General features: G+C 39.4%; 1 protein-coding gene across 1 annotated transcript in view; it reads left to right on the top strand.

The window, feature by feature from the left end:
* The window catches only part of LOC131990075 (pyruvate carboxylase, mitochondrial-like), a 314,152-nt gene that overhangs the window by 27,524 nt on the left and 261,007 nt on the right, over window positions 1-25,621 (top strand). Inside the window, exon 9 of the mRNA XM_059355468.1 lies at window positions 898-981. Within this exon, the coding sequence (XP_059211451.1) occupies window positions 898-981 (84 nt within the window). The remainder of the gene's footprint in view (window positions 1-897; window positions 982-25,621) is intronic.

Below are 25,621 nucleotides of genomic sequence, written 5' to 3'. Positions count from 1 at the left end.
TAAAATTCTACATCGAGTTCTTGTGATGTATATTCTTTAAAATCAGACACGGGTCACGCTGTTTTGAACTGGACTCAATTATTTCTGTTGGATGGGCTGATTTGTTAGATGCAGTGGAGTGAAACAGATCAGCCTCCAACATGGTGAACCCCACCCACCCAGCAGCCGAGACGAGACCAAATGAAAGGCTGAATGTCACTGTAAATGATTCACTCCATCTGTTTTGCTGAAGCTAAAGTGACACGTACTGCATCAAGCTGATGGCTACTGTAGGAAAAATGAAAACAAATTACGGTATTTACTAAGTGTTAGTAGAAAGCTAACTGTAAGTATGTGGTACTTTACTGTCTGTTTTTGAAAGAGCTGTGAACTGGGAGGAATTTAGAATAGTTTGTTATAGCAAAGTCAGAAGTGTCTCTATAAAGCTGGACTTAGTGGCACTTTTAGATAAAAAATGGATGAAGTAACGATGTGAAAAGGGTCACTTGTGAAGATGAATTGGTAGATTTCATCCGACCTTGCAGCTCCCACAGCTCTACAGGGCAATTCAGCATCTTTTAACTCATTGTTTAAGGCTTGCAGCTTTATTGTTTTAGTTCACTCACTGCTCTCAAGACTGCTTTCAGTAAGGGTAAAAGAGATTGTCTTTCACTAGCATGTTATTATATCATGTGTCAAAAGCAGTACAAGGTCCAAGAGAATTTGTGCATTTCCAACCTCAGTGTCGGGCTTAATCAATTTTTAATAAATTTTTCATCCAAATGCTACAATAAATGTCAAATTTAATTAGTAAAACCGGACAGGGTGTGTATTATTGAGTTGTAACATATTCAACATTCAACTCTGATAGAGCTCTGGTCACTGTGTCATTATCAATTGTCTTCTATTGTTTTGAAGGTTGTGGAGATTGCACCGGCTTTCCAACTGGATCCCCATCTAAGAGACAGACTTCATGCTGATGCTGTCAACCTGGCCAAACAGGTACTTTTATGTGTTTTGTGTTAAAGCCAGCACCAGTCAGCCACAAAGCTCTTGTGATTTCTGCTGTCTCTTACCCCCCCCCCCCCCTTTTTATTTCAAAGTCAAACAGGCATTTCCCCAAGGTTCAGATTAACTGGACCATTTCATTACATTAGGGAAGATGCTCCTGGATGAATGGAAAAGAAGAAAGTTTTATGGCAGAACCCCTTCTTAATCACTTTTTAATCATTAAGCACAGAAAATGAATAGCCGTGTAGTAAAATAATGTTAAATATTCATGTGGCTGTGGCATGATGTTAAAGCAGCGTATTCACTAGGAAGCAGCATTTTCTCTAAGTTGTCAAGGCAGGTGTCAGCACGTTGTATTTGCAGTGTTAGAGTTTTCTGACCGCTTGTTAAAAAAAGTTGGCAGACTTGAGGAGAAATGGCTCACTGTAACTGAAAAAGCTTTGCTGGCGAGCACGTTCAAGCTTTGGGTTGTGTTTAGGTCTGAGCAAATTCCCAACGCTATTCATTTTTCTGTCTATAATTGGTCTGCAAAACAACTGGATTCTCCCCAGGAATTTTAATGCACTATCTACCTGTGATTCAAATGAGGAGAACATTAGTGCAGTGCCAAACTGTGCAAATGAAAATACAATTTGAAAATGGGTGGAAATAGATGTCAACAGTGCAGACAGTAAATGCAATTCTGGAAATGAGTGTTTGAACAGTTTTTGAGTGCATTTGTCGAGACCAATTTTATGATTATTGCCACCAATGTGCACTCTGCCTCAGTAAAAAAATGCAAAAACAATCTGTGAGAAGTGAATGCTTACCTTGTATTTAGCCTTTTAAAATCATTTATATCACAGCTGGTCTGGCTTTAGTGTTGCCGAAAAGTTGGCTCAACTATGACAGCATCACTTAAAAGTCAAGCCTCATCTCTCAGAGGAGATTTCAAGTAATGGCCTTTTCAGGTAATGGCCCAGTTGAGGAATGGATAGAAGTAAAGAGGGAAGAGTAGGAGAGGAGGATGGAGACAGGGATGGTGATTTGCTAAAGAAATGACCTTGATGATGCTGATGGAGAGATGGGTACAAGAGAGAGATAGAAACTTTATGCGAGACTCATGATGTGACCTTGCTTTAGTAATCAAACCCCAACATCACACAGCTTGTGTGATTAAAGTGACAAATCATTTCTCTTTGTGTGTGTTAAAAAGCAACAGCAGCCCATGACTCGTCTCTTCACATTGTCATTTGAAGCAGAGAGTGATGTTGCTCCTTAAACGACCATGTGTAGATTACTGGTAGCAACAAGAGTACAGCATGCACCCTCATGCACGTCGCCATTTACTATTCTTGGGAGGACCTAAATTGACTCAGTACAAGGACATGTTTCAGCCCCATCACACGGGCACTGCTGCAACGTGCTGTCTGTGTGAGAGCAATTGTTGATGTTGTTTGCAGGAGGAAGATTTTCCCTTGTTTTGAACCTGTAATTTAACATAAGGTAAATTATTTTAGGGTCAAGCTCTATGTGCAGCCAGGTTGCAGTGTTTCATATGTACAAAACTAGACATGATTGCCTGTATCAGCAGCATATATCAGTTTCTGCTCGTCTTATTGTACAAGACGGATACAATAGGGAAGTTCCTGGTTTGCCATATATAATACCTTATTTATCACAATTTTCAATGCACACACATAAACAAATGGAGGATTATCAGAGGCTGGTACAGGATGGCAACATGTTTAAAGCTCATTACCCCTCAGCTAGAAAGAAAATGAATGATAAAGGACCATAAAATACAAAAAAAGGAGGATAATGAGTTTTTGACGTTATCTGCGACCGATCAATTGACATGCATATAGATAATATTTATTGTATATAAACACATCTGGATGTATCCATGTAATAAATAGATTATAGTCATATTAATAACAATACTCAATACTGTAGTACCTGTCTTGGCTATTGAGAACAAGTTAAGCTGTTTCCTGGTTCCTGATTCAGGATCAGTTGTACGGAATGTCCAGACTGATGGGCTGATTCTGCAAACACAATATGTTAGATTAGCTTGCCGTCAGAAAACGGTTCAATCTTCTTTATACATAGATATTTATTTAGATTTGACTTGACTTGGAATAATTTAAGTTGGTTCTTGTCTCGATCCCTGATAATCCCTCGAACAACGATAATCGTGACTGACTGACTAGTGATATGATTATTTTAGAGAGCATCATTTATTTAACATTGGCTTATTATAGCACTTAGTGCTAGAAAAGAGATTCATAGTTATAGGGTCTGGATTCAGGAGTTTAATCCACCCTGGTAAATTGACATAAATAACCGGCAGTTTCTGTAATAGAACAGCACGAAGGTTCAATTAAAACAGTCAAAGTAGAAGATTAGTGTTTAGATTTGTCAAATTGGTGAAATGGCAGATTATTCCATGGGCCCACGGCAGCCTTTCTTAGAGATTCTGGCATTGGTTAAGTCCTAACAAGTATAGTAACACAGACCCCATCTAGAAGTCGCACACACACAGCTGAAGGATCAAACCTGCAGCTTTTGCAGATTATCACCAGGGGTCTCACTTTCCCCCGGCCTCATCCTCCATTTTTCTTGTTCCAGACAACCCCCTCTCTACCTCCCCTCCCTCCCTCCCTCCTGTCCTTGCATTTCCCTGCGATGTGTTGTGATTGCATTTCCCATTGTGCCCGTCCCCACAGTGAAGGCTTCCACTCCAGAGCTGAACCCAGCTCTCACTGCAGGTATTGAAACCTGCTCCCTGAGCAACGCTGAGACTGAACTTTGGTACTTAGTTGGGTATTATTAATGTGAGTGTGTGTATGTGTGTTTGTCACAGCCTGTGTGTGTACGTGTGTGTGAGTGAGAGAGAAACTGAGAGGCGGTACAAGGCGACATTTATCTTTAATGTATTCTGTGGTCCTAATGGAATAGAAAATGATGGAGATGGTACGGCTGCTGTTCTCGGTACACAAACACACATTAACACTTACATGTTTTTGTCCCATGTGGCCAGTTTCCCATAGTCTGCTAAATAGACTCAAACTTTCTCTGTGCCACACTCAGAGGTAGGGGCTCAGACACATTAATGCGTGCAGTAAAATTTGCAGTGTAATTAGAGCCTTTTAATTTTAATCAGCTCTTTGGAATCTAATGGTGTGGTGTTTCGGACATTAAACTGCTATTGTATCACATGTACGTGTGTGTGTGTGTGTGTGTGTGTGTGTGTGTGTGTGTGTGTACACATGCAGTCTCTCCAGCTATTGCTTGCACCTACACACAGGACGACGACAACACAAAAAGTCTCCCACTCCTGTAGAAACACATTTGGTGTACCCATAGAGATATAATCTGTTTAAATAAAAAGATCCACTGGATGATATAATGTCCGAGCTTTTGGTTCTGTATGCCTTCACACACTCACGCTCATATACACATTTTTCTCCAACTCCCCCCACACCCACCTGCTATTTCTCGGCTCTTATCTGGTTTTAATGGCGGCTCCATAGTGCTGGCGCTTTGTCCCCCTTCATCTGGCCGTCTGTGCGTATCGCCCATCTTCCATTATCAGCAGCCTCCATCTGAGTCTTTCAGAGAAAACAGCGCTGTCTTTGAACTCACTGCAGGCCGCAGTATTTCCTGATAGAATGTCCTAGAGAACAAAGTTGCCTGGCAACACTGACGGCTACAGGAAGTTACTTCAGCTCTTGGTAAAAAGGGTTTGTGAATATCATGCCAGAGCTCACGAGGAAATCAGAGATATTGTCAAACGGCCTGTTATGTGTTATCTGTTCTGCTGCTCAAACAGCTGATTTTGTTTTTTTTGTTTTTTTTTCTCTTTTTGGCCCTCTGATTGTCTGACTGCCATGTCTTTGCTTTGTTTTCTTTATTTCCTCCGAGAAGGGACTATGGCTGACATTTCATTTAACCAACACAATATCTGAGCCAGTCCTGATTAGTTTTATTAATGATGCATCTCACTATAGCAGTGTGAGGTTTTCATAATCAGTGATTGGAAAACTGATTGGGCGCTTCATTGCTTGCTCATTCATCCATGCGTTGCATGTGATAAGTTTTTAAATACCTCTTTGATATCTGCGTTGCTTCTCAGCATGTATTTTATGTAATATAGGGTATTTTTTGCATCTGCAGTTGGTTGAGAAGTTTTGGAGTGGATAGAGCTGCAGGTAACAGAAGCCCTGTGTACTTTGTTTTGCTTGGTGAGCATTATTTTTTTGACAGGAAGTGAGGTTGGCATTAATGTCTCAATCCTCAAGATATACATGTTGTCTATGAAACAAGCAACATGCCCAAACAGAATGTGGTTTAAGCAGCACAATCCTGTGATAGATTATAACTTCTACAAGATGCTTGATTCAATAACAAGTGAATAGTGCTCTATTTGTTGCTGACTGGCTGTGAGGGCAGCTGCATAATTCATATGTAAGAAGACATATTTATTGTCGGTTGACAACAAATTAGTTACCTTTTCTTTTTGCTGGATTGCTGGAAGGCCAACACCTCCTTTCCTTAATGCTTTCGGAACAAAGTAGATGCATCCTGTAAAAATGTTCCAGTGTCATTTAAGCTTATAAAATGGGATCGAAGACTTGAGCTCCTTTCGGTGTTCCTATAAGGTCTGTATGGTCGCACCAGGCTTACCAACTCTCGCACAATCCTTCTTTAATTATGAAGTAGAGAGGATTCTAATTGATAGGTTGCAACATGGATAGCCTCATATTGGGGCATTGATTTTAGGGTTGGCTGACCAACAAACGCAATACTTATCTGTTGTCAACTCCAGCAACCTGCTACAGTTATTAGCATTGTTCCATTTCACAAGCTCTTTGTTTCTTTTTTAACAAAGACTTTTAAAGGGCTGACACATGAAGTTTAGAACATCAATATAGCAACGAGTTACCCTGTTAAGATGTAGTGAAGTGATTGAGTCACGCTCCGTCAGTGTGTGTTTGTTCTGAGCTTCTCTGCTTTTTGTTGACAACAAACAACAACAAATCTTTGCCTTCGCCGGTCTGACCACGCATGCATGTTGGTGCATGTTGAATCCCTGTGTGCGAGATGACATGGATTTGTCTTTTATCAGTGCGGTGAAGAAACTACGTTGCCCTGCGATTATGAAACCACTAATCCCTCCTCAGCCTGCCAACAACCCCCCAAACTCTTTTCTGGCCACTATTCAACACATAACTCAGCAACAGAAGGGCAAATTGTGGCTGTATTTTACATTTGGTCCTATACTAAATTTGTGGCGTGAAACCCTGGTGATTGTGTAGATCTTCTGCCCGGTTGAAGATGTGTGAAGCCTTCAGTTTTTAGAATTAGTAGCTTCTTTGCATCAACATCCATATTTGAAGCACTGTTCCCTGTCGTGGCTACATATTAATCCGAACAGACATGGATGAAGAGCAACTTGACTGTTTGGCAGCAGCATAGACCTGCTAGTTCTCCATCTTTTGAACTTGCTTGTTTGCTTTCAACACAATCTTTTCAGCGTTAATTGATTTTAATGTTCATTTTTTTGTGCATAAAATCTAAAGCACTACACCATAATGCAGCCCTTTAAATTTCACCAATCATAATGCATTTGGGTCACTCAAATCACTTGGCTGTTTATTCATCCGTCTGCAGTAATTAGACATACCGTATAATGGCAGCAGATTATGCAAAAGCGTTTTTTTTTTTTTTGTCCATATCAAACAAATGCGTCTTCAAAAGTGTTAGATCTGTTTCTGTCAACATGGTAGTATGATCATGTCCTTAACTTGGTTCTTGAGGTTTCCTTTGCTGTGGAAAATTGTGTTGTTTTTTTGTATTCAATCCAAACGTCCAGATAAAGTCAAACAACCCTGCATTTGGCCCTATTTATATACTTAACATTTCTCCTGCACTGTGCTGCACTGTCTAACCCACAGTTTGGGCTCTTTCCAATGAATCTTGGAGCTGTCTTTATGTTGCAGTTTGGCACCAAGTTGTTGCACTATTTTCAAGCCTCTATATCATGATTGGAATTTGGCAGAGGTAGCTGCTGTGAAGGAGTATAAGCACAAGGGAAAAAATGCGTGTACGATCCAAAAATGATTAAGCTTTTTGAGCTAATGAATGTTGTTCTTTTAATGTCTACAGAGTTTACAGTCGACACACTAGAGCATTAGCATGTGGGAAGGACAAACAATGTCTGCACAGGGTGTCACATCAAAACAAGACCATCACTTAACAGTCCTTGGATAAGTTGTTAGCTCAATAATACACACACCTCATTTATTAGCGTTTAAGCGCGCATGTAAGCTCACCTTAGATGTCTGTGGGCAACAAAACCATCACTCTAATTACATCAACATTTATCCCGATGGGTGAGAGGAAAGACTAGCAGGTGTGTGTTTATAGGTGACTTTAATGTCAACAAGGCCTCACCATCTGACATTTTTGTTTCATGGCATATTTATTGGTTTAACCTTAAGAGAAGGATGAGGCAGAGTTACTGTGAGATACTCGTGCATCTGTAATTAGGAATTCAATTCTGGCTCTTGTGTGGGTGAGGAGTGCTGACAATAAAGACTCATTTTATGCCGTATGTGGAGCAGTCTCACCCACTCACTTTTTGTTAGTGTTTTTTTGGGTGGCGAGGTGAGAGGTGAAATTTTCTTTTTTTTGGCAGGAATTAGCAGACAACATTGAAGCTGGGCCAGAAAACAACAATTCTCCATTTTCTCGCGCTCTTGTGAAGCGAGGAGTGGAAGAGGGCAGCAAATTCTAATATGCTGCTGTGTTTTAAGTGAGATGGAGAGAGGGAAACGGGACACAAAGATTTTAAATCTGTGTGCAAGATGATTTGGAGGGAAGCATCATTTGCTGTTGAGTGTTTTAGAGAATTGGAGTGAAATAATTTGTTGTTTGTGTTGGGTATTTGGCTCGTGTTTGCCAGCTTGTTTTCCCACTATCCCCTGAGAGAACCACTACTCAAAAGCACAAATATGTCTTAAACTCATCTACACATCGCCTGTGTGGAAGTGGAAAAGTGCGTATTTGTAAATGCAGTGTCATCTAAACGGACAGTACTTTTTTCTTCTCTACTCTGTGTATGCAACTCATCCCCTAGCCCATTCATCCTTACTGAAAACATTAATCTTGATAAATGTGTCACAAATATATTGTATTTCCTAAAACTGCTGACTACTGTAGTTTTTATCACGCACAAGTCAAACATGACAAAACTGTAAACTTCTAGGGATTCTTTTCAGCCATGAACTAATGTGCATTTGGGACAGCAGGTCAGTGATGTGACTGCAAGTAAAACAAACAGCCTCTGCTCAGTGAAATCAGTGGCGGTTCTACACAGGGGCCGACAGGGGCCACTGCCCCTGTGAAGAAGCCTTTGGCCCCTGCTGTGGCCCCTGTGTCAAATAAATAATAAAATGATCAATTTATAATGATGAACAATGGAACAATTCTAACCTTAGAATATCTTACAATATCTCATTGTACACAAAAGGAACCCAAATATATATAAAGATCATTCTGACTGTACTGCACTTTCAAAATAAAAAAAGTGATTGTGCACAAAAATGAGAAATGTCATTGTCATATAAAAAATTCTTGTTGGTCAGTCTCATTATTTAAATCAATGTATTTGTATCTTCCAAATATACTTAAATTAGATGTTTAAATGAGCTAAAATAAAGACTTTAAATGCTTCAGTATCACCTTTGCCATTTTTTTTTCATTGCCATTTTTAATCAGAGGGGCACATTAGCACATAATGTGCCCCTCTGATTAAACACTGGCCCCTCCTTGGCCCCCACGGTAAAATTGGTCTAGAATCGCCACTGGGTGAAATAGTGCTTTTATTCAAATAACATTATCCTACCGTCGTGTGGCAACACTGGCTCTTCACTGCTGTTGTAGCTGGCTGTGAACCCACTGACTGGTCTTCCAGCTCCAACTTTTCACCAACACCCTCAAAAGTAATAATTAAACTTTTGCTTAGAATAAACGCTTTATTCACCTACGTTGCTATGCAGGTTCCCCTGTATGTTTGTCCTTCACATGAATTGTCAAGATGTTTGCAAGATGCTCGCATTGGGACCGAAAAGATTTTCACTTGATTTCATTGTCCTTCTCTTTTAGTCCTTTTTGTCAACTTGTCCTTGATATTTCAGAACTATTATTCCAGAAATGTCTGTATATTTCCTTTGGATTATCTCTCATCTCTCATTGAAACACCACCTTGTTGACATTAAATATCACCAGAAATTGGGGGCAACAGGTGTCTTTGTCAGATGTGTAAGTTTCTACCTCAAAACACTTAAAATACATAATATACACGATAACAGGAGGAAGGAAAGATGTTTCCCTGTATGATGCACATATTTAGAGAGAGTAGGTTTTCTTTGTCTGATTTTGTTTGTTTGTAGTTTCATTATAATTAGGTGAGAGTCTACAGCCTGACATCACCCTTAATTATATAATAGCACCTACTGTGTGTCAGACAAATGTGTGTGGTTGTGAAATGAAACGCTGCAGCTCTCTTGCTCAGTGTCCTTCTGTAAACTCTGTTTGTGTGCCGCACGCATCCGTCAATCCACCAAGGGTGATAAACGTGGAATTAGTTCTGCTGTCAATCACCTTGGTGCCGGTGAGTGCAGAGATGACACGCTTGCTCTCACACAAGTCATGTCCCCAGTACACACACACACACACACACACACACACACGCATACATGGGGGGCTCAAGTGCAGATTGACACTTGGTCTCTGAAGGTGCTCAGTCTACTGTAAACATTATTACTACTTATAGACCCATAAACACCCTGCCTGTGTGTGTCTTTGCGTGCTCCTGTTTTTGACTTCAAAACTAGCAGCACATTTTGCCCTAAAAGCATATTTTAATATTCCATCAGGAAAACCAGCATTTGGAAATAGGGTAGACGAAAAATGTTCCACTCCTTTTCCCAGTGAGCTCATGCATCAGTCAGTTTTCCTTTCTCTAATTTACTTATTTATGTTCTGCCTCTTACGCTTTGCTATCTTTCTCTATTTATCTTCACTTCTTTTTTGGTGTTTTCAGCTTTTCTTTTTCTGTTCCTTCATTTATTTTTTCTATGTACCGTGTCCCTCTCCTCTTTCATATTCAATACTTTTTAGTATCTAAATCTAAATTTGGCTCTTATCCCCTTCTGCGCTGTTCAACTTACTTTCTCTCATTCCTCATCTATTTACTCTGCACTCTTGAAGTTATACTTAAAATAGAAGGGGTCAACAATGCGGACGAATTAAAAATCTTCATAAAAGACCAAATGTGAAAATTAAATGATCTAATCCAATAGCACATTGCTTCAGAAACTGTTCTGCTTGTGACCCCTTAATGATGTCCTGTAACAGGTTTATATGTTTGAAGCGGTTTAATCAAAGAGTAATGTTTTTTTCTCAGATTGATTCATTTGCACAGTTAAATGCCTGAAGAGGTTAAATGATTAAATATTCCTCAATCTAAAGTTGGAGCAAAAATAAAGTTTTGTGTAGTAGAAGCAGCTTTTCCCCCAATCTTGTTGTTCATCTTGGGACCCAAAGTCATCTTGTCACTGATTCGGCGCATCTTTCACTTGGCCTCCAGTTCAGCCAAAACCTAGCCACAAAGCAGCAACAGGGCAAAATATTTTTAATTGATATGCAACTGTATCACTGTTCTGAATGACTGGCCGTACTACAGCACATGGACCTAAAAATAAACTGATTGTGTTATTTAATTGCAATAAATGCAGTGGCGGTTCTACACAGGGGCCTACAGGGGCCACTGCCCCTGTGAAGAAGCCCGTGGCCCCTGCTGTGGCCCCTGTGTCAAATTAATAATAAAATGATCAATTTGTAAAGATGAGAGACTATTTTTTTGTTCAAACAATATCTCATTGTACACAAAATGAACCCAGAATGTGTACATTGTATAGTAGTTTAATTGTGCAATAAAAACGTGTGTATATTTATAAAAAGATAATTCTCACTGCGCTGCACTTGCAAAATAAAAAAAGTAATTGTGCACAAAAATTCAGAAATGTCATTGTAGTACAAAAAATAGTTATTGTTGGTAAGTCTAATTGTTTCAATCAGTGTATTTGTATCTTTCCAAATATATTTAAATGATATTTTTAAATAAGCTAAAATAAAGGTTTTGAATGATTAAATATCATCTTTGCTGTTTTTAATGTGCCCCTCTGATTAAACACTGGCCCCTGCTTCGCCCCCACAATAAAACTGGTCTAGAACCGCCACTGAATAAATGGCTGGAACAATGCCTAAATAACTATATCATGATACAGATTCATAAAAAGTAGAAGGAAATAGTTTTCAGTTTTGTCTGCAAGATGACAAGCTAACAACTTTTAATGCGCCCGGTTGGCATTTTGAATAGTTAGTGATATACTATGCAGGAGAGTGTCGGTACTGATCATGTGAATGATGCCAATTTAACATATTTGTGTCATTTGTGCTGCCTAGTTCAGACTCTTCTTTGCAGCCTGAAAGCTAGTTTTGCTTTGTGTTTGATGTGAACACACCATTAAACTAGTCCAACTGTATTGAAATGAATCAGATTAGATGATCAATTTCAATATTTAGCCCAATATTATTTACAAATGAATAATACACATTTTGTCTCCTCTTTATTGTTGTAGTGCAGTTATTGAATATATGACCAGTTATGAAAGCTGCTGTAAACACAGTGTGTGGAAGCTGGGAAAAAAAACCCCTCACAGAAACACAATGTCTCTGTGTTGCCCACACAATCTGATTGACAAGTTAGTTGAAGGAAACACATTGCAGAAACCACATTGATTCTTATGTACTGTTTAAAATGCAAGCTCTAACTACAAGCTAATGCAAAATAAACCAGATTTTAGATGGTACAAATAAGTAATAAACAGCTTCTTCATTCTTTCCCTGCCTCAGCTTGGTCAGTATCTGTGTGCAGTGTGCTCCATTGTCTGCTGAAAGCAAAGACACATTCTATTGCGGTGTGTGTAATGTAGGATGCATAAAGTAGTGCAGGAGTCTTGCATGTCAGGGTGACATTGGCACTTGTGATCAGATGGGTGCTATTTTGAGCATCTGTGGCTTCTGTATCCTCATGCCTGCAGAATCCACATGCCTGTGTGTATTCGTCAATTCAAGCCGAGGACTGAGTGTGATATTGGAATGGACAGTGCTTTTCTTGTAGCTTATTATGAATGTGAATGTGTGTATTGGACTATATGTGAGGATTCTAACATTAGCATATGAGGCTTTTTGGGAAAAGATTTCCTTAGGCAGGAATGGAATGTCGATGTAAGACAAAAGGGAGAGACAGATGGAGCATAAGAAAAGCAAAAGAACATAAAGCAGAGGGAAGTGGATGGAGGCAGGATGAAAAGGCAAAGGTAAAGAAAGCAGTCAAACCGCTGTTAATAGAATGAGGAGAGTTAAAAAAGAGACTGAGTATACAGGAGCTAAGTGAGGTGGTCGGAGGATGCAGGAACTGAGACGAGAGGAAGTGAGAGAAAGACAAAAGAGGGGAGGTATTGATTCTTTCCGCCAGCTGGGGAGAAACTCAAGCCAACTGTGCTTTCTGAAATTAGAGCCAAGGGAAAGGTGGAGGGTGGAGGAGAAAATGGTAGAAGAGCGTAGCAAGCAAGCCTGGGTACTGTTTGTATCATATTGTGCAGCAGTAACACTAAAGAACAGTGAAAAGTGCATTGGTTATAAATAATATATGGTCACAGCAGTGGTTGGTACAGAAGAATAACTGTACTCGAACTGCAAAATGAAACCCCTCTTTAGAGGTCGTTTTTTTATTTTGATTGATACTGAATCATTGCATTAAGTTAAAGAGTCGGTACAAAGTGATTTAAATGGGAATAAACAAAGATGCAATTAATTTATTCAGGTAAGATCAAAACTAGCAATCAAAACATCACGCCTACAGAACCACCAGTTTAACAAGCAAAACACATCAGGTGCCGAACAAAGACACAAATCATTTAGAGAACATTTTCTAAATTACCCACACAATAACGCTGAATGAAAATGAAAAGCTAAAACGGCCTTGAAGGCAATCACAGGTCAAACGATTTTAGTAACAAGTTAGAGTGGTTCGGGTGGGGAGCTGTAAACTCAGACAACAAAACAAACTAAGTGCTTTAAACGGGGATGGTAACGTTGTGCTTTATTTTCTGTCAGCACCTCACGTACCGTCTCTTATCACAACAGGAAAAGCACAGATGTGATTGATAATGACTGCATTTAAGTGAGACACTTAATGAAACTGAGCCATTGTTAATGTTATGACCACCTGTGCTTTTCATGCACAATCACAAAGCTCTCCTGTTTAGCCTCTTTGAACTCTCAAGAGAGTTCAAATATTGTTTGTTTATATGCTTACTTAGATTCTCTTGCAGGGAATGCAAGATACTGCACGGCTGTAGTGTTGTCCAAAATATTGAAGTATCGATACAAATCAGAACTGCGTATTTGAAACTAGTAATTTGGGGTTTCGATTATATGTTGTGCTCAACTTTTGGTGTTGAATATCAATACTTTTCATGGTATATTTGGATATTCCATTATAGTGACATCACTACTTTTGTGACATAAAGTGTTGAAAAAGCTGTATAAATCACAACCCGTGAAATGCTGTTGTTAGCATGTTAGCCACAGTAGCTCCATTTAGTTTGTTTACAACCCTACCTATCCCATCTGCTTTCTGCCACTTCACACAAGCACATTTTGCCAAAATAGGCTCAGACCAAACCTTTAAACACAGTAAATACAAAATGACTGCAAATGTGCAATGGACATGTGCTGCAAGTGTGTTGTGTTGTAAAAGTGAAAAATAATGAAATAGCAGAAATCTGTGGGGCAAGGTCTCCACTGGACTGCCTGCTATAATGGCAGTATATGCGCAGGGCCCTGCTGACAAAACGCACAAAACCTGTACTGAAATGTAGTGAGGGAAGTGTGGAGGAATGAAATGAAAAAACAAATTATATTTTAAAGTTTACTACTATCATTTAGCAACAAGCCTGGTTGTGCATGTTAACTGTATTAACATGAGGCACCTGCTGCCAGAGAGACATTGATCCTTGGTTACTGCAGACAAACAAGTATAGGAAATTCTTTATTTGAAATGTATTAAGGAATTATAAAATTTGGTATTGCTGGAGGGAAGCTCCGTGGCAATTTTTGGAGAATTTATTTTTATTTCTGCTGTTCTATGGCTGCACTTTAGCTACAGATACCAGCCATCTACATTAATTTTGTGCGGTTGCATCCTGGAATAACTATTTTTCTAAGATAAAGGACGGGGTGATGACCATTTAGCGATACTGTTTTACTGAATATGAGAATTTGTCTGATTCTGAGGTCTGATATTCGAGCACAGTGACCCTATGTTTTGACATTAAACTCTGCAGTCAGGACGTCCAGTCCATTTTGTTAATTTCTAATTGGATTAATGAGTGACCTTCTACCAAAAAGGCATTAGTCCCTGACTACTGACAGGCGTGCTGGGCTACTTTTTGGCAGACGCTTGTAAATTGCACTTTAGCTTGTAATGAAACCATCAGCGTCACATTGGGGTGTTGATTCCCCGTCAGGCCTCATTTTGCAACACTGACGAGCGTGCACTACATTACTCCTCCTTATTTAGCATCCTAATGATGTACAGTAAATCTAAATGGGTCTACTGTAGTTCACAACTGGCCTGCTTCCTGCCAGCGCTGCCCTCTGAGGACTGCAAGAAAAAATGTGGAGCAAATTTTCCAAAGAAATCCTCTATCGCGGGCAGAAGAATTGCAGCCATAATGTGCTGCTGCATGCAGTAAAAAGAGGAATCTCTCTTGATGATTAGAGATAGAAGAAAGACAATTTGCCTATGGGGAAATTAAATTGGAAAGACAGGAAAAAGTTTTTAGAGTGTTTTGACTGATCGAGCAGTTCACTGGAGCACTTTCTCTCTGTTCTGTCACACACAAAGCGTGAGCACTGAGTGAATGAAACAGAAAACTGCAAAGCTTCTATTGCATTGAAGGGAAAGAAAGGACGAATAGGCCATGCTCTTCCTCCCCCTCACCTTCTCTTTCCTCCCTCACCTCTCCTTTTAACTTGTCTAAGAAAGCAAAGAGCTGTTAATGAAACTGGAGTGGACACGCACACAAGCCTGCACTGGCAGACTCACCGGCATCAGCAGTTTTCCCTATTTAGTGCACTACCCTGATTATGCACATGGGATAAGACTTCAGTCAACTTATTTCACCTTCTCTCTCTCCACTTTCTTCTCCTTTTCTCTTTCACTTCCCCTCCTCTTTACTCTGCACAGAAATGGCCGTGTCTGGGTTGAAAACAACAGTCAGAATAATACCCACAAATCCACACATAGGGCGCAAAAAACGAATGCAAATATAAACATGTATTCACACAACTATACAAAAAAAACGTGGCCATAGACGTATATTTATGTGCTCACCTATAGGCACACAACAGCATGCATTCAGTAAAGGATGCAAATGAAAATATACACACTCGTACAGGATATATTTGGAAGAAACACTCGAGAAAAAATGCACATCTTCACGTGGTAATGGCACAGACATGCAAACAAAATCCCCCCCTCCCCGTTGTGTTTTTGTGCCACTGTTGTCGTCTTTCCCTTGTGTCGCTCTCTAGTTCCTCGCTCCCTCCGGCTGTGTCAAATGCTGCAGTGTGGGTGTCTTCGCTCAGACTACATCCAAATCTTAAGTCTGACACACACACGACACACACCGAGCAGTGTGCGGACACATGCACACAACTGCAGCCTTGTGAAGTAGAAAACCCATTTCTGCCCTGACTACCTTTTGAAAGGAGCGAGAACGAAGGAGTGAAAGAGGGAGATAAAGGAGGGCGGGGGCGTGATGGAGGAAAGAGTGAGATGGAGGGAGGCATGCTTGGAGTGAGGAAGCTGTGGTGAGAGCAGAGGAAGAAAAATAGGGTTTGGCCTGAATTTGGGTCCAACTCACTAATCGTGGAGCTCCACAGAGAATAGATTTCAGTTTGTTTGTGTGTCTGTGATTCAGTAGCCACACCTCTGCACGTCACCAAACATTAATCTTTGTGCGTGTGGCTGTGTGCGTTGCTGGTATTTCTGTATAGGCATGTATGCGCCTGCCTTTGTCCAGCTGTGTGTATTTTGCAGTGCTCTTTGATCATTAGACAGCTGCATTCACTCCTGCTTCTCATCATTTTCATACACAACAAGCTCATTATGCTTCTATTAACTGCTGACAGAGTGAAGGGTGAATGAGGGCAGACCGAGAGACGGGGGGGACTGAGAGGGAGAGAAATGAAAGCAAAGTGGAAGAGAAAGGGGAGGCATGACTGGCTGACTTAACCAAAAATGAGGAGTAATGCCCTATATTAAGAGAGATTTGGGAAGAGGGATGAGCGGAGAGGAGGAGAGGCTGGATGAGGTGAGAAGACGGGATATGAGATCAGGGAGGTGGAGAGAGGGGAAGCCTTAAAATGTAGCGCGGCATAAGTAAGATGTGAAAAGAGGGATTTAAGAAAAGTGGGTGCAGTCAGACTGAGTTGTAATGGGGAAACTTTCCGAATAAGACCGCATTGACATTTTGACCGGCAGCATGTGTGATTATTGAAATTCACCACACAGTCATCACTTTATGGGATATAAAGTTTTAGATCAAGTCTCAAGGCCATTGCTCAACATATCAGCATTTGGCATGCATGATTGGGAATGATTACTTTCATAATGTGATTTGCAATAAATTCTCACAATCACAAACTTAATTTTAATCTGTATAGGAAAGTTATTATTTAAAATGCTGCAATTCCTGTTTGGACAGGAATCAATTTTAACTGTAAACTATTAGACCCTTTTCACAGTAAAGGTTTTGGCGTGCCATAACACAAAAACAACAGGTGTCCTTAATAACATTAACAATGGCTGCCTACCATTTAGTTTTGCCAGTTCCAGAGCACTGACATCATGCCTGCTGGCTTGCTGGCATGGCTTATTGGTTCCCTTTTGGATCTGGTAGTTGGTTGATAAAATTTGGATTTGCAGTGGTCTGATGGTGTGGTCACACTGAAGGCTAAGCTAAAATTTTCACATGGCACAATTACATACCAAAATAAATGCAAAGTTACAAATGACACACATTTGTGAAGAAATTTGTGTGATGCTGTCGTAGCAGCCTATAAGCGTTGAGGTTCTCCTGTTGTGAGTGACAGTTAAACCAGAAATGAAGGAAATAATTCTTGTAGCCATCTGTGTGTAAGAAGTAAAAGAGGAATTTGGACTACCTCCCATTCAGACAGGGACGCTGGCCAATCACAACTGTTGATCTCAATTCCCCAGACTGACTAAACTCTGATTAAACTGCCTAACTAGGCAGCGCTGATCAGATATGAGTCAAGATTCTGTTACTGTATTTTTTGCCTCAAATGTTCACTTTTAGTGCACTGTCATTTGAAAAGGTCTGTGACCATGCTGCCATTGTTTCCCCTGAAAACAAACCAAGCATCGGCCCAACTTGCTCAAAGCTCTATTACCCCTTCGACCCCTATTCGGTTCGAAACCGGTGCTTAATCTTGAACCAGTTCTTCGCTTTTTGACAGCCAAAGAACCGGCTCTCGGCCAGGAAAACTGGTTCCAGAGTGCCACCAACCCTTTGCTGGTCTCAAACCGCGAACTGCTCATGTCAGCGGCTGGGGACTGGATTAAGACTGAACAAAAGTGTATCATTCATTTTATTTTATTTAACTTCAATGTGATTGATATGGGCTTGCATTAGCTGGCTAGCGTTAGCTTGCAACAAAGTCTAACATTAACATGTTATCTTTAGTGTTAATAAGAACATAACATCCATCCGTCCATAGCATTCAAGACGAGCAGCACAAATGTGTTGTACCAGTCGTGTTTGGATGCCAATGTAGGCTTGCAAAGCCATGAGCAACATTTGTAAAGAGACAATGTTGTCTGCCATTTTTATTATACTTTATTATACTCTCGAGCTTGTGGAAAAACAGGTTCTATAATGGTTCTCAAGTTGAACCAACTGCGAACCAGCAGTAGAAAAAAGTAAAGAAACTAGGTTCGCGTTGGTCTAAAAAGGAGTATATGTCAAATTTAGTTCCTCTGACTGGTGGTAGTTCTATCCAGAGACACTTCGGTCCGCCCATTGATAACGCTCAGTTGTATTATAGTCTAGACCATCTCAGTTCAATTTCTATTTGCAGATAAGTCCGGCGACGCTAGGCTTAGATTGGAATGAGGAATCCTTTCATCATGCATGTGCTGTTTAAGGTCAGAGATGGTAGTTTCGTAACCAGAATACTTTAATAAATTTATATGTAACCTTGCACTGTGGGGCAGCCATATTGCCACTTTACCTCAAGAAAATTGGTGATACCGGCATGAAAGCACCTCTCATGTAGAAATGGAGAGGTGGCAGATTGGAGAGTAGGAAGAGGAGTAGATTGAGGGATAGAGGCTAAGGCGAGCAGACGGAGAGGGAGAGAAGGCTGGTGCAGTAAAGGTATGAGATTCCGAAAGACTCTTATAAAACGTTATGGTCTCATATTGTCTGTGATAGATGAGGAAGGAGGTAAGGTGGTGATAGTCAGAAGTTTTCAACCTCATGTCTAAGAACTCTTGTTTTTAGTTGTCTGGCTTTGATTTGTATAATTTAAGAGTGGAAAGTCTATAAAACAAAAAAAAAAAAAACTAAATCATATAAAGGCACCCACTTTTTCCTTTGAATAGAGGATTAGTTGGAAAATATATTTTTTACAACGATAATACCTTCAAAGAATAAAAAAAAGTTGGTTTATTTATTTTTACCCTTCAGGCTTAGTTGCAGGGAAATTAAACAAACATTTTCACACATGGAAGTCAGCTGTCAGTGACATTTCATAAAAGGCCAAAGTTTACGACCTGAGAAGAAACTTGAAGGCAAAGGAGACAGAAAAAACGGGTGGACAAGTAAAGGTTATAGGGCCATGAAGGCAAAGGAAAGGTAGAGAAAATAAAACAATGTGTGGCATAAGATGTAAAATCCAAGCACACACACATACTCTCACCGTATAGCAGTTTATTTGATGGTGTCATAAAATGTGACAGTTTGGGTTGCCTTGCTGACAGCAAATCAGCCCACGGAAACTTTCTCTCAACCGTGCAGTGTTATTTTGGTCTTCCTTTCTGTCTCTGTCCCTTCAGTACATCTAAAGTTATGGCTGCACTTTGCACTTGATGTCTTTTTTTTTTTTTTTTTAATTAATTGATAGTAAACATCAGATTTTATGAGCCCACAAGTCTGTGTGTGCACACGTGGACTGTAAATTTCTGTTAGGTGTCTTCTGTGGCTGTATTGATTTAAAATCTGTGCATTGCCTTTCCTCTTCCTCTCTCTCTCTCTCCACCTCTCCAGCTTCTGTGCGTGCACTTTATGGCTGCATCGCTTCCAGACTATGTACAACTCCCATTACATTGTTGGCTGATGGCCTTGCAGCTTCCATTCTGCTCACAGGATCTCTCTGTAATTTGAGAAAAATCGACTGATCGATATATTTTTTGTCTCCACATCCCTGTTGATGTGTCATGGCCGTGGCAGCACATTTTCTCTGCAGCTAAAGAACGGCTGATTTGTTTGTCGCTCAAATAGCTACTTGAAAGCACAGAGATAATGCAGCATACAACGTTGTTTATTGCACATCTACATCAGTGCATCTAAAATTCATTTTAATGGCCATATGCACTGTGGCAATGTTTATTTTCATGGTCTATAGCAGCAGTCTTAGAGGAACACCAATAAGCTTTTCGATCTACTTTAGTCTTACAGTCTGAAGAAGCACCCCAGTCAGTTAAAATGTAAAAGTCACCTCTGCAGTTGCATAGTCGGCTTATAACCTTTCTGCAACGCCTTCAGCACAGCAACAGTCTGAATTAAACCTGCATTAAGGTAAACTCAAAGTTAAATATACAAACTTAAAGCTGGAATAGGCCTTTTATTTTTGGTGTTATTGGTCAAAAAATTCCACAATTATCTTTCAGCATAATGCAATTTAAGTGGCTTGAGAAAAAACTAGACGAGACTGCTCTGTTTACAAGCTTTGTAAAAATAGCCTGTGAAGGGAGACTTCGGCCAATCACATAAGTTCAGAGAGAGTTTTCCTATTGGCTGTTCTATAAAAATGCTGATGCTCATGCCAGACTGGACTCCCTTCAAAAAAGGCGTTTGCAAAATATTACTCACATTAAAACATTTACTTTTCAACTGTCCTTGGCTGCCATCTTGCAGATGTAGTAGTGACTGACGGCGATGTGGAGTTTAAATGGCGGACTAAATAACTTCCGTGACTTCTAACATTAAGACTTAATATTTGTCAATCATTACGTTTTTTTATGTAGCTTCCGTGGCTCACGTCACCCTCGTAACTACTTCATATGGCATTAACGTGCATTTATTTACTGTAAAACTGACTCTTATAACGCCTTACCAGGAAGTTTTTTTTCCCTAAACCTAGGTCAGTGGTTTTGTACCCTAAATTCTGCAGCATTTTTTTTTTTTCAACCGCGATTTTAACAAATGCTCATATGTGTCGTTATGGGTGGTATTGGAAAAACGGTCCTTTTGTCGTTTAGGTTGGAGATCTTGTTGCTCGTGCACATCCCCGATTCTTTGGCCTTTAAATTATAGTCAAAGGCTCATTGCTGTGGCCAATTTAACTCTAAACTGTTTAACAAGAGATACTGTATTGCATCCATAATAAGGTGGATTTTTTTTCACAAAATAAACCTCTTAGCTTTTAAGTACAGTGCAATAGCTTCATAACCATATTAAATTACTATCTCTTCTGCACAAAGAAAATAAAGTTGGTTTAATTAAAAAGGAATACTGTGAGTATGCCAAGTTGTTAGGATTCAAGTCAGGAGTGAGATTAGTTTATAAAAATAAAAAGCCCTCATAGAGCAATGTTAATCATCTCCCTCCCTAAATATTCTGCTTTCACCATCTGCATGCATGAAATTATGGATGTAATTTCCATACAGCATGTAAGCAAATAGGATTCAGACAAAAGCCATTCAGACAGATGAAGTTGTGATGTATTCTGTGTCTGAAAAGGACTTTTGTTGCTCCACACTGTCGTCTTTGTCTGCAGTGCTGTTACATGAATCACGTACATCATCTGTGCAACTTAAAACCTTTCAACTCTGCTGCTTCTTGTGGCCTTTCCTTTCATCACTCTTACATCACACGTTTCAGTCATTATTTAGCGCCAGTTACTAACACCCCGTCAGGTTCTCTCGCTGTAAATCTACAGGTGCTTTGATTTCGCTTACAGCTCTTCAAGATCATTCTCTATTTATCTCAATGTCTTACTCTCAATCTTGCTCCTTCTAGTTTCCCTCACTTTGTCTCTGTTCCCTTCCAGCCATCTGCTCCATTCACCATCTACCATCCCTCATCCCTTCCATTCTTTCGTCTGTCTCTCTGTATCGCTGTTCTGCCATCTGTCCATCTGTGACCTTTCAGCCCTTAGTCACTCTTGACACCCTTTTTATTTTTTAAAATTCCATTTCTTTAATTTTTTTTTTAGATGAAAAGACGTATATTCTGAAGGCTTGACAAACGTACAGGGAGAGAAGGAACAGAGCGTTGAAAGTGGAGAAAAGGACGACTGCCACATATGGAGCGATGGTGCTGGGTGCAAAAGTAACTGTTTTGATGTGTAGCCATGTAGAAGAAGAGAGGGAAAAAGATGAAGGGAGAAAGGCAAGAGGAAGGATCAGAGAGCAGTGAACAAAAGGAGGGTGCAGCAGAATTGAATGGCTGACACTTCAGAAGAAGTAGTTTTTATTTGTAGAATATAGGATTTTACCTTTTCTGGGTAGACTGGTAGGGATTGCCATTCTTCAAGGTGCTATGTACATTCTTATCTACCACTGAATAAACATGCAGCTTTACCAAAAGGTTGTTTGCATTACAGCCGTGTAATGAGTAAGGATGCATCCCTCCAAGTGAAGGACTCTGGGTCGACCTTCTGTGTTTGCATTCAACGAGGCTGCTAAGGTGTCCTTAAGAATAACATTAAGTCTGCACCAGTGCTAGTTGCATAGCCTGACCTCTGACTTTTCACCATGCGTAAACATAATGAAATTATTATAATGAAACTAAAGCATAATTTTGTCAAAATACATATATAATCAAAATTTTTTTTTTTTTTTACCTATAACTGATTATTATCATCATCACTATATATTTTTTTATTAGCCTTGCTTTGTGGCATGATTTTAAGTTACTCATTTGGTTGATCCAGACTAAAATATGTGGACAATATCTGGACATTCAAAGTCACAAAATAGTAAAAAAACATAAAAAGACATTCTTGCCTTGGTGGAAATATAGTCTGACTGCATACACGTGAAATCCAATAAATATGTAAAACATGCTTATTAACGAATGTTTACATGCAAGTTTGCCACAATACTAGAATTTTAAAATTCAAAAAAGTACTAGTATGAAAAGATAATACTTGCCACCTGTCAATACCTCTGCTGGTACAGAAAAATTCACAAACGCATAAAAAATCCTACTGATAAAATCCTATACTGATTATGTGTGTGTGTAAATATAAATGAAGCAGTTTATTTGACTGTAAAACATTAAACTTGGATGTTGAACATCAAAGCGTAGCTGTGTCTGAGAACAACCTCACAGATCTGCTTGGTTGAAGATTCCGCTGTCAGAATCTGTAATATCAAAAGATTGATTCTGACTTCTAACACTAAGACTTGCCCATTTGTCAATCATGTTATGAGTTTTGGCACACTGTCTACTTTCTTCATTCGTATGCGTGTGGTAGTTTAGAAACTTTCTGACAGCTTAACCAACATGGAGAGGAGCATTGATCCCCAGAATTTAAATATCACAACCGGCCAAAGCTGCAACCACATTTGAAGCAAAGCTTGGGTGTTCTGGTCCCAAATTGATAACCTGTTATGTGTGCATTATGTAATACTAATGACCATGCTCAGCAAACACTTAGACATGGGGTAATTTGGGCATCAATTCAGCAGGGAGTCTTATCCCGTCTCAATACTCCACCAGAATTAATGACATAATAAGTAAACTTTCCAATTACAGTACCCTCTTGAGTCAAACCTCTCCCATGAGAATTGTAATAAGTATCAATTTATTGTTTTGTTTCATCCTTCCCATTCAGATCTGTGAATAGTTCTCCTGCAGTATGTTTGTTTTCCTATGACAAATTTGAAACAAAATGTTGTTCTCTTTATGACCAGTAAATGAAGATGAAGATGGCCTGAATGTTAATTAGAGGCAGAGGTTAGAGGTGAAATTATGAATAGGTATGATTGGAGGAGAAAGAGAGAAGTGATGGACTTAAAGCCTGGAGAAGAGCTGAAATGAAGGGATAAATACATGAATAGTAAATGGAGGGATTCCGGTCAAGCTTCTTTCCATCACAGCTGGGACGTGTGGGTGCATATGGGACTGTGAGCACATGTTTGTGTGTGTGTGTATGTGTGTGTGGGCGCACATGTGATTGTGCTCATTATGATCATGTGTTTTTTGTGCCTATAGGCATGTATGTGATGTGTGTATGTGAGATATTGGTTGTGTACATTGTGTTTAGCGTGCTCGGGTGGGTGAGCACCTCTGCTTTGGCAGCTCCCTGCCTGCAGCAAAAGGATTAGAGAGGTGGCACCACTGAAATGGAGCCGATCTATTTGTGAGTGTGTGTTTGTGTTATTCTGCGGTTGTATCAGCAATGAATCGGATGAGAGTTGTGTGTGCTGCAAGTCTGAAAGGGAATTGGATCAGATTACAGAACATCTTGGCACCAGATTAACTCCAATCCTCACAAGAGAGGAAAGAAATGAAAGAAAGCAAAGAAGTGAGTTAAAAGGAAGAAGCAGCAGGGATGTTTAGATGAGGAGGGACGAGATGTATTATAGGATATGCTTATGTAATAACTGACAGTGTGCCTCTAACGTTGCCGTGCGTAGCACCTTTTAAACCGCTTTTCATTTTCACATTATGATACCTTCGTGTATTATACAGAAAGGAAAACAAAAAAGAGTTTGTGTTCAGCCTCTATTTCATGGCGGTGACTGTTAGTGCTGCTCTTTTCAAAACAAAGGCCACTTTCCCCATAAACTGTGTTGCTATCATGAAGATGGCAGCACTCCTCTCCCTCCCCTCCCCACAGTGACTGTGTGCACTTTTCCCTTGGGCTTCACTGAAAATTAAGTTGTGTGTTTTTTTTTTTTATTTTTTATTATCTCTCCATCTGTGCTTTACTCATTCCACCCCTTGGCAATGCCAGAAGCTTTGCCTTAGCATATTTTGTTTGGGTGCTGTAAGCAACCCGGCAAGTTCCTTAAAGGATATGTTCAGATGTTTGTTTTTTTTACTGTTCACATGGGCATATAAGTATTCTATAGTAATATTGGTTACGATTATAATTCCTGCTGTCCATACTGGTCATAAAAAGTAACAAAGGCCTCTTTTGATGCAAAGAATATTCTAAAGATTTTCTAAAAAGACAAAAAAATAGTGTTGAACTTCAAGAGAGACAAGGTTTACTTCATACCAGAACAAAATAACACCTTCTTGTTTAACCTCGCTCACATTGAGATACACATTTCTATTCACACCAACAAGATCTCCAACCTAAACGACAGAATAGGATGTTTGCCAAAAGCACCAATAATGACTATGGACACACTAAACTCACAATTCGATACGATTTTACAATACAGGATTATCCATATAATTTTCTCACGATTTTTACGTTTTTTTGCAGAATGAGCTTGCAGACAAATTATGACTGAAAAAGATTCCTTAAATATTTCTCAGACAAAAAAAAGGTGGGGTAGGTTGTAACTGCAAAACACAAACTATGCAATGAATGCATTATATACAAACTACTTAATATATTTTCTCTTATCATAACAAATAAAAGAGTATCCCTTATTTTTTTGAGGAAGGGGTAAACTGTGCAAAACAACGCATATATCCTTATATTTAAAAATGTTAAGAAATTTAAAATAACTAAATTAATAATACAAATGAATAAAATCTATTCAAATAAACAAATTATGAGTTGCATGTGTTCTTAGTATTGGAATTTACATGTTTTTTTTTTTTTTTTTTTTTTTGAAAGATCAGCATATTCTCAGGCAGAAGCTGAGATGTTTGCGCATTCACAATGTCCCAAATATTAGCTATATGTGCGCTCTGACAGTGACGTATGCCGCCGATCAAGTGAAATCAAAAGTAGAATACTTCCTCTTCTATTGACTGTTCACTTTTCATCTCAACCAAAGTAAGTCGTCACACATTTGTATCCATTTTTAACCATCTTGTGATGCATCGTTACATCCCTAATAATGACCAATATGAGCATTCGTCAAAACGACCCATTTGTTCGTTTTTTGGTAGAGAGCAGAATGGGAAGTTCAAAAATCGTACACACGTCTGTCATTATACATACACTATTATACATTTTTATTATACATACAGAGTTCGTGGTTGTAAACAAAAGGCTTCATTTCCAT

The sequence above is a fragment of the Centropristis striata genome, chromosome 17 (genome assembly GCF_030273125.1).
Source record: "Centropristis striata isolate RG_2023a ecotype Rhode Island chromosome 17, C.striata_1.0, whole genome shotgun sequence".
Lineage (NCBI taxonomy): Eukaryota > Metazoa > Chordata > Actinopteri > Perciformes > Serranidae > Centropristis > Centropristis striata.
Note: the sequence above shows the minus strand (reverse complement) of the source record. Positions and strands in the feature narration are given on the sequence as shown.